General features: G+C 41.0%; 1 protein-coding gene across 7 annotated transcripts in view; it reads right to left on the minus strand.

Annotated features, from left to right (window-relative positions):
- LOC107846947 (putative vacuolar protein sorting-associated protein 13A) overlaps positions 1-9,794 on the minus strand; it is a gene marked incomplete at its 3' end in the record, with an annotated part of 124,821 nt that extends 115,027 nt beyond the window's left edge. For 5 of the 7 annotated variants that reach the window (XM_047398994.1, XM_047398993.1, XM_016691219.2 and 2 more), the window contains 4 exon segments: positions 8,322-8,399; positions 9,019-9,138; positions 9,308-9,520; positions 9,602-9,794. In XM_047398994.1, the coding sequence (XP_047254950.1) occupies positions 8,322-8,399; positions 9,019-9,115 (175 nt within the window). 7 annotated transcript variants of the gene reach the window in all.
- Between the last annotated feature and the right edge of the window lie 1,043 nt (positions 9,795-10,837).

Genomic DNA, 10,837 nt, shown 5'->3' on the forward strand with positions numbered 1-10,837 from the left:
CCCCGCCTAAAACCATCCAACGCTAGCCTCTCACACCTACGAACCGGATGCCCCTCCTCTTCACGTGTCCGAACCATCTCAATCAGGCTTCCCGCATCTTGCACTCCACTGGAGTCACACCAACCTTCTCCCGGATAGTCTCATTCCGAACTCTATCCCCTCTAGTCAGCCCACACATCCAACGCAACATCCGCATTTCTGCCACCTTCATTTTTTGGATGTGGGAGTTCTTAACTGGCCAACACTCCGCTCCATACAACATGGCCGGACGGACTACCACCCTGTAGAATTTGCCTTTCAGCTTGGGCGGCACCTTCTTATCACACAACACCCCCGACGCGAGCTTCCACTTCATCCATCCCGCCCCAATACGGTGCGAGACATCCTCGTCAATCTCACCGTTACTCTGGATCACGGACCCGAGATACTTGAAACTATCCCTCTTACATACCTCCTGTGATTCCAGCTTCACTACTACCTCGTTCTCCCGCCTCACGTCATTAAACTTGCATTCTACATACTCTGTCTTGCTTTTGCTCACCCTGAACCCTTTAGACTCAAGAGTTTGCCTCCACACCTCTAATTTGTCATTCACACCCCCTCGAGTCTCATCTATCAGAACTACATCGTCTGCAAAAAGCATACACCAAGGCACCTCCCCTTGAATACGCCCGTCAACACATCCATCACCAACGCAAACAAAAAGGGACTAAGAGTAGATCCCTGATGCAATCCTGTCAAGACAGTGAAATGCTCTAGGTCTCCTCCCGCCGTCCTCACCTGAGTTTTCGCTCCATCATACATATCCTTAATTGCTCTGATATATGCCAGCAGTACTCCACTCACCTCCAAGCATCTCCAAAGCACCTCCCTGGGGACTTTGTCGTAAGCCTTCTCCAGGTCGATAAACACCATGTACAGGTCCTTCTTCCTTTCCCTATACTGTTCCACCAACCTCCGCACCAGGTGAATTGCCTCCGTCGTCGAGCGGCCAGGTATAAATCCAAACTGGTTTTCCGAAATAGACACTATCCTTCTCAGCCTCACCTCGACCACTCTCTCCCAAATCTAATCTTCATAGAGTGACTCAATAACTTAATCCCCTATAGTTATTGCAACTCTGGATGTCACCCTTATTCTTATAGAGAGGGATCATGGTACTCCACATCCAAGCCTCGAGCATCTTTGCCGTCTTGAAGATTTCATTAAACAATTCAGTCAACCACCTTACACCAGCCTCTCCAACGAACTTCCAAAACTCCACCGGTATCTCGTCCGGCCCCGTCGCCCTACCCTTTCGCATCCTGCGAACAGCCTCTCTAACCTCTTCTACCTTAAAACGTCTACAATAGCTAAAATCCCGACACTCCTCTGAGTGCTCCAGTTCCCCTAACACAATAGCTCTATCCCCTTCGTCATTCAAGAGCCTATGAAAGTACGACTGCCATCTATTCTTAATGTGGTCGTCCTCCACCAACACTCTACCGTCCTCCCCCTTAATGCACCTCACCTGATCGAGGTCACGACCCTTCCTCTCCCTAGCCTTAGCGAGTCTAAACAACTTTTTCTCCCCTTCTTTCCCCTGTAACCCTGCATACAAGCTCTCAAAAGCGGCCGTCTTAGCTGTCGTGACTGCTGACTTAGCCTCCTTCCTAGCTAGCTTGTACTCTTTCCTGTTTACCCGTTTCTCTTCTTCGTCCTTACTCTCAACCAATTTAGCATACGCCCCTTTCTTGGTCCCCACTTTCTTCTCCACCTCTTCATTCCACCACCAATCCCCCTGATAATGCCCGGCCCGACCCCTAGAAACACCCAACACCTCACTTGCATTCTCCCTGATGCACCTAGCCGCCCTATCCCACATACTATCCACGTCCCCCCTACACTCCCACACCCCCATTCCCGCCAACTTCTCCCCTATCTCCCAGGCGTCAAGCCGCCCCACTTAATTCTAGGTCTACACTCCTTACTCCTCTTTCTATTCTTCTTTATACCCAAATCCATAACCAAGAGCCTATGCTGGGTCGAAAGATTCTCACTCAGGATGACCTTACAGTCCTTACACAACGCCCTATCCCCTTTCCTAAGCAACAAAAAGTCAATCTGGGTCCTGGCTATCGCACTTCGAAAGGTGATCAGGTGATCGTTCTTCTTCGAGAAGCCCGAGTTCACCACCACCAGCCCAAAGGACCTCGCAAACTCCAATAGAGTAGCCCCCTCTTCATTTCTCTCCCCAAAACCAAAACCACCATGCACATCACCAAAGCCTCCCGGTAACGCCTCGATGTGCCCGTTGAAATCTCCTGCTACAACAATCTTCTCCGAGCTAGGCACGCCTCTCACCACCTCCTCCAAAGCCTCCCAAAACCGCATCTTCTCCTCCCCCTCCGATCCCACTTGCGGCGCATAGGCACTACACACGTTCAGGGTAAACCCCCGAATGACCAACTTAATAGTCATCAACCTATCGTTGATCCTCTTCACCTCTACTACCTGACCTCTAAGCTCTTCATCTACTAAGATGCCAACTCCATTCCTACGCCTCTCGCTCCCAGAGTACCACAGCTTGTAACCATCCACCTCCCTAGCCTTAGACCCTACCCACTTGGTTTCTTGAACACACGCAATATTGATCCTCCTCTTCCTAAGAATCTTCACAAGCTCTATGGACTTACCCTGAAGGGTTCCTATATTCCAAGACCCAACCCTCAGCCTACCATCACTATCCACACACCCTCCACTACCCCCCCCACGGCCAAACCCTGGCCCCCCCCCCCCCTCCCCCCCTTCTTCATCCCCCCCCCCCACCACGGCCCCACGCCCCAACCCCCTCGGACATGACCCTATCCAACCATTACCGCCCATAGCCACAACTACACGAAAGTATAAGAAAATATAAAGATATAAACGATGGTAGTAGCAAAGCAGCAGCAAGAAATACACGGCTCACACAAATTCAAAGGAATAATCCAGGAACAAAACTAAACTCAACTAGAGAGCAAACACCACTGGACTCAACACCCACAGCCCCAAAAACAGATTCCCAAGTCGATAACCCAATCCAAAGCAGTGCAAGAAACGACCACAGCAACAGCAACAACAGACAACAGACAATATCAACAAATCCAACGCAAGTCAAGGTACAGGGGCTACTACTAGCATAATACGAAGAATGAAATAACAAAGGTTAGAAGTCACCGGATTACGCTTGTAAACCAAGCCGGAAACCAAAGCCCAGCGTTGACCGGGTTCCGGGGGATTCCGGTGCTGAGATGGAGTTGCGGCTGCTGGAGACCGAGGGAACTGGTCGTCGTTTGGGTGCTGCGGCTGCTGGCGACCGAGCGGCGGGTGCAGGCGGAGCTGCGGCTGGAGATCGAGCTTCGGCTGTTGGAGACCGAATCGGCGGCTGGAGACCGAGCGGCGGCTGGCTGGAGACCGAGGTGGCAGGGGGGGCTGTTGTATCCCGCCGGCGCCGGGGGGGTATGGACGGAGAGGGGGGGCTATGAACGGAGGGGGGAGGAGAGCGGATTGGAACCGAAGGTCGGTGACGGAGGGCAGCGAGGAATGGCGACGGGGGTCGGCGCCGGGGACCGGAGGTCAGGGCCGGAGGTCGGGTCGGGTCGACGCCGAGGTCGGCGACGGCGACGGCGACGGGGGCCGGGGACCGGGACGAGAGAGAGAGGGTAGGGAGAGAGAGAGCCGTTAGTGGAGAGAGAGAGGTCGGAGGTCGGGTCGGGTCGGCGCCGAAGGTCGGCGACGGCGACGGCGACGGGGGCCGGGGACCGGGACGAGAGAGAGTAAAAAAAAATCTTTTTGATAACTTATATAATATACTAATTAATATCGTAATTGTTTGATGACGATCATTAACAGCAATTTTAATGGCGTGTCAATCTACTAGTAGCAAACAAAGGGACATTGGATGGAATTATGGTACGCAAGGACCATCAAAAGATGCGATGATAGGTAACTTTTGTCGACATACTATCAATGGCAGTATTACTCGGTTCAAGCAACATTTGATAGGTGGAAATGAAAATGTCAAAAATATGTCAAACTCGTCCGACAAATATTAGAGATGAAAAGGCATTTGTCGATAGCAAAGCCACGACAAATCCAAAGAATCAATGATATGTGTCATCGTATAATATCGTTGTTGATGATGATATGGATAAACAAGAGGAAACGATGCCTCCCTTCAAATCCCAAAGAATGTCTCGAGTGGTAGTGCATCATCCTCGGTATGAGATGTGACGAAAGGTCCTATTAATAGGTTTTTTCTACAGAAGCCACAACACAATATAGGCTTTGAAAAGGCAGGAGAAGGACAAGGACGAGGAATTGATGACACAAAAAAAGATCTCAAGGGAGCGAGTTGAAAATGCTTTCGCAGTATGGATGTATGATGGGCGCCTCCCGTTCAATTGTGTCAATTATGACTCATTTGCCAACTTCATAAAAGCAATAGGACAACATGGCTCGGGAATGCAGCCACCTACCTATCATGAAGTTAGTTACTCAGTTAAAGAAAGAAGTGAAGAAAGTAGATGAACCTATTGAGAAGCATAAATTCAGTGGCAAAAGTATGGTTGTTCCATTATGATGGATAAATAGACAGCACGCAATGGAAGAAAGATCATTTATATTTTGGTGAATTCTCCGATAGGTAGTATCTTTCTTGGTTCTGTTGATGCTTGCAATGAGTCTACCACTGGCACTAAAATATACAGCTTGTTTGAAAAGACAATTGAGGAAATTGGACCGAAAAATATTCAAGTTGGCACTGATAATGCCAGTGAGAATGTGAAAGCAGGGGAGCTTACGAGGGTTGTGTACCCACATATCTACTGCACTCCATGTGTTGCTCATTGCATCAATTTGATGTTGGGAACATATTCAAGATTAATCCATATACTTCAGGTAATACTTAATGCCTCTCCTTTTTTTAGTTATTACTAAATTCTAAATACTTATTAAGCTAATAATTGATATAATATGCCTATTACAATTTTTAAGAAGCCCACAAAGGTAGTTTCTTACTTAAGTCAAAGGCCGTTGTTGAATTTAATGAGAAAATTCACCAATGGATTGACTTATTTTTAAATGTTTTTGGCTATTAAGCACTTTTTTAGTTTTGGTGGTGTTTAGGTAAGTTAGAAAGTGCTTTTAAGCACTCATTTTAGGTTTAAAAAGTATTAAAATAAGCCAAAAGTCAAAAGTAGGGTGATACAAGGTGGATTGACCAGCTCAAAAGGCCTCTGCATTCAACAGGGTATGTTTTAAATCCAGAATTGTACTTTAGATCCACTATGGATGAAGAGAAAATTGCTAAAGTGTGGGAGAGTTACTATACTTGTGTTGAGACGATGGTCCCCGATCTTTCCACATAAGATTTACTAGTTGTTGAGCTTGCTAATTACAAGAGTGCAAATGGATTGTTTACTTCTAGTCAAGCTGTTAAAGCCAGAGACACAAGGTAACTGGGTTAGTGAATTGGTTTAGTTGTCTTTATTATAGCTTTAGTGTTTTACTTAAGTTACTGACTTTTTTATACATATTAACCTTCAATTTTTCTATAGTTGAGTGGTAGTCACTATTGGCAGCGGAACTCCGATTCGCAAAAGTTTGCCATGAGAGTATTGAGTTTAACATGTAGTGCATCGGGATGCAAGCGAAACTGGAGTGTGTTTGAACATATGAGAACGATTTATTATATCTACTTTCTATATTGATGCGGTTATTATTAGAATCTAATTAGTAATTATTTTATGTATAGATTTATTTCAAGAAGAGGAATAGGTTTGAGCTATCGCATCTCAATGATCTAGTGTACGTTAAGTATAATAGAACATTGACACGTCGTTATGAGATTCGTGATACCATTGATCCAATTCTCTTGGAAAATATTGAAGATGCTAATGAATGGTTACTTGGTGGCCGTGAAGATCAAGAAGATGAACTAGTGTATGAGGAAGGTGATCTTAATTGGGGTGTTGTTGCTATGGTAGCCGAGCTGATGATGATAATGTCTATCGTCTTAGGAGAAAGTCTTCAAGATCAACTTCAAGATCAAGGTTACTTGACAAGGGAAAAGCTACAAGTTCAAGTCACACTCGAACCATAGTTGACGAAGAAACCGAGGAGGAAGAAGATGAGGAGCAATATAGTGAAATGCAAGTTGGAATTGAAGATTATGCTAATTTTGAAGAAGAACAAACTTCAGAGTTCCAGTATTGCTTGTTTTATAGAGTGTTGAGTCATTCAAGTTCTAAACGTTTAGTAGGCATTTGGCCATGAAAACTAAAAATTTTTTAAGTTAAAGTTGGAGTTGTGTTTGCCATGTCTTTCTGAAAAAAAATTTTAGACTTTCGAAAAGTCTTTTTCAAATATAATTTTATACCCCAACTTTAAAAAACTATCAAAATCAACCATATCATTAGATGAAGCATATAAGAAAACCTCATTCTTATCAACATTAACTTGAATGTCAATCCTTTCATCCATATAATTTAGTTCTAATGCGTGAAACAAGGTTATTGACACCACTGTAAATCTTTTCAATAGCATGCTACCGAAACCTGTCAAAGCTTTCTTTTCCAGCTTTTAGGTATCCATATCCAGAAAATTAAACAACGGGGAAGGACTATAAGAGTAGAAAGAGAATTAAACTCAAATGTAGTAACACAGACCATATAAGAGGGGTTGTGTAAAAATTAAAAAAAAATGGGGTTATATGTGTTATGTAATACTAATAAAAGTTGGAATTGAAATTGGAGAAAAGTGAAAACAACAGAACTTGTTTTCACTTTTCAGAAAACAAATTTGGAATTGTTTTTGGAATTTCCATGGCCAAGCACCACAAATTTTATAAAGTGAAAAATTTTCCGGAAAAAAGTGAATATTTTTATGGCCAAACGGCCTCTTAGTATTATCTACTATCTATTTTTAATTTCTAGACTTGAAATATTTCCTAAAATATTAGCGGTGTTGAAATTTTGATCATTTATATATGCATTTAATTATTTTAATTTTTTTTGTATTAATTGTCATCGCACTTTCAAAAAGTGATCGCCTCGCCACTCGCCTCGCACGTGGCGGGGCGGGGCCTTGTCACCTCTCGCCGTCCAAAACACTGCAGAAAACTTAATCAGACAAACCAGGAGTTATCCAGGCCCTATCCAGGCCCAGAAACATATTTGGAAAGCTAAAATCCCACACAAAGCATCCTGTTTCGTTTGGTTATTGGCAAAGGAAGTTGTGGTGACTCAAGATAACCTGATGAAGAGGGGAATCCCATTGTGGTCTAGAAGTTTTTCCTATGGGGAGCTGGAGAACCAGTGGTCCATCCATTTATACACTGTAAGGTCACTAGTCAACTATGGAGAATATTTATCAATCTAAAAAATATAGCATGGACTATGCCTGGGAAAATTACAGACTTTAAACAGCGAGGAAGAAGCAGGAGCACATGCCAAGAACAGGAACAATTGGAGAATAGTTCCCGCTACTATCTGGTGGATATTCGGGAAGGAGAGGAACCTTAGAGTTGTTGAGAATGTGAGAATAGTATGCAGCAAGTAAAGCTGAACTATATTTTGACTATATGTTTTTGGTGTAATCAGATATACTCTAATGACAATGTCTCTATCATTGATGTCTTTGACCCATTATAGGGATAGGCTAGTAGATTTAGAGCTTTTGTAAATATCATTTCGGTACAACCCATGTACTGTCTTACAGAAATAGAAAAATTCCAATTAAAAATAAAAACATTCGCCCCAACAGTTGAGTAAGATCAGTATGGTAAAGGATTTCTATGTTTTGCACCGGCCTTTGACATCAGCCTTTATTTTAAGATTAACCAGGGCCTTTAACGTGCAGCTCTTCACAATGAATTTTCCTTTTATTTGTAAATAAAAATTTACTTATCCAAAAAGATAATCATCTGTGAATCAGAATCATTACTCAAACTCTGAAAAAGCACGAAGATGTACCAGAAATTCTGGCACATAGTTGATAATGCAAGCGCCGGTGAACTATCTTTCATGATCACAATATTTGAAATTTTGCGCATAGATAAAGACGCCGACGTCAAAGACCCCAGGAGAGAAATTAAATATATCCACTCGATTTCAGGCAGAAACTTTTACAAATGCAAGGGAATGATATTGGAAATGATACTTGAATGAGAATGTGCACGAACATGGACAAAAAGCGAGAAATAAATGAATTAAACTACTTTTATCAATGATTTCCATAACCCAGATAGACGAAAACTTGGACCTTTGAAGTAGCAGGATTACTAGGTTCGGAACTTTTACCTTGCTTCAAAGCAAATGGCAACTGAAGATAATCAAAAGCCTCGAGTATAAGCTCCACATCTTCAAATAATACTTCTTCTGCATTACAAACATCAGAATTCACTTTTTACCACTTCTTCAAATCTACTACAGACATGAGAATTGAAGAATAAAGGAGAAGAAAAAAGAAATTGGTATAAGATGAATATACCGGACGATTGGTCATCCTTCAACTATGAAGACGTGTAAAACATACAAATCCATTTTCTTCTAAACTACCTTTTCATGTATCCAAAAAGCCAAATTCTGTAGCATATACTTCCAAGGGGATTATAATATTTGTCTCTAATTGGTTGAATAAGACACTCGTTAAAGAGCCTTTTTCCCCCGGGTTATTAATCGCAAGATAGGACTATCAATCCTCAATTTCCAGCCTGTAAGTGATTCATTCACCTACTGCTAGACTGTTTTAGTTTTTCTCAAAGTTTTTCAGAAACAACTTTAAGTTGTTAGCATTTTATACAAACATCTATACTATTAACTTCATTGGTCTCTCATAAATACGTCAGACCAAACCCAAAGCAGCACCTGACTATCATAACCGTTACACTGGATTCCATGATCACCTATATAATCTCTTGAACTTTCTCAATTAGCATAACATAAATAAACAATATAAATAAAACAACAATAAGCAGACGATAGTCCATTGAGTTACCATTCCATAAGGTGATTTTCAGCTTCTCCTTTTGAATATCCTTGATATATCGGCCTAAATAACCCAATATCAGTTGCCTAACCAGGCCTTCAAACATCGTGGAAACACGCAAGGAAAATCCTACATGAGTCACAAGTATATAAACATGATTGCGCACAAGCCACTATTGGTATTATGGTTATAGACGTTATTAAGCCAGCAGTAGAAGGAGAAGGGAGGAAAGTAATCTTGGCCGGGGAAAGAAGAGATTGCCTAGACACTCCACTGCGACAAGGATTTTGGGCCTTACAATTGGAACTCCCTACAGCTGAGAACATACTCCGGTACAACCAAGTTGCCGAGTTGGCTAGATTCGAGTCAAAACAATGATGCCGATGACTCCCATCCTCTGAGATGATGCCTTGTTGCTGTCATCAACGATCCCTTCAACCAAAGCCCTAACTCCGACGTGATACAAAATCACTGCAGGCCTCAAAGTCCTCCCTTAGCCCACAATCAATTTCTGTTCGAATTTCCAGGAAGCAACTCGCTCATACAGATGAAATTACACACAAAAATATTGAATTGCTGATTAGTGACTTACAGTTTGAAATTTCAATTTTAGAAGATGTACTTGCCGCCTCATCCACCGGAACAGGAGCTGTAGTTACCGGAATAGGGAAAGAGAAGACCTCTGCCACGTCCTGATCGAGCCAAGCGAAGGATTTTGCTGTCGCATCAGTCAGTGACCACGTGGGGGTGAATTTGCTAGGCGGCTTTCTCTTCTGAATGTGCAAAATGACCTCCTTTTATTTTTGTTATTTAAAAATAATTTAATAAAGAATTGAATCATAATACTTTCTCCGTTTTAAAAAAAATAATCTAATTTAATTTGGCACGAAATTTTAAAAAAAAAAATTTAAAATCTTATGATATTAAATTAAAGCTATATTAAATATACCAAAAGATCTTTCAATTTTGTAATTTTAAATATATCATGTGAAAAGTTAAAATTAAAAAATTTCTAGAAAAAAGAGGTCATTTTTTAAATGAACTAAAAAGGAAAGTAAATCATTCTTTTTTAAATGGAGAGAGTAATATATTAAAAACTATGAGATTTATTTATGTTTATAGACATAGACAAAGATAAAAAATAATATCTGATCTTTCTATTTTCAAGTTTCCTTCTCTCTTTCCTCACTAAAAACTTATTAGTTCTTCAATATTTTTTTTTCTAAAGTAGAACTCATTCTTGTTTGAACGCATTCTTATATTTGTTTTCTAAATAGATTTTACTTATTTTTTGTGGAAAATTTATGAGAAAAATTAATGCTAAAAATGTAAATTACAAATTTGAGGAAAATCAGGTGAACTTTATTTGTTTTTAAATTTTGCAACTTAAATTTTAAAACTAGATAAGTAAGATAAAAGAATCATAGATTTTTGTTCAAACAAATAAAGCGATCAACTCAATTAATCTCTCGGCTTTCTATAGAATCACTCAAAACACTTTATTTTGTTTACCAAATTACGTTATTGATAGTAATTCAATCTAAACAATTTGTATTTAATTAGATTGATTTAAACTCGATTCTTTAAAATATTGATAATAATTTTAAATTTTCTTTTTTTTTGTCAAATTAATATGACCTTTATTTACATTATCATTAGGAACATGATACATCTAGTGAAGGAGATGAGTGTTCTAAGACATTTAATGATGGGGATAAGTCTTTCGAGGCATCTAGCGACAGAAATGAGTCTGTTGAGGAGAATGATGTGATACCTGAATATGAAACCTTGATAGACTTCTCCCAATATTATTTACGTAAGGACTTAA

This window comes from Capsicum annuum, chromosome 11, assembly GCF_002878395.1.
Source record: "Capsicum annuum cultivar UCD-10X-F1 chromosome 11, UCD10Xv1.1, whole genome shotgun sequence".
Lineage (NCBI taxonomy): Eukaryota > Viridiplantae > Streptophyta > Magnoliopsida > Solanales > Solanaceae > Capsicum > Capsicum annuum.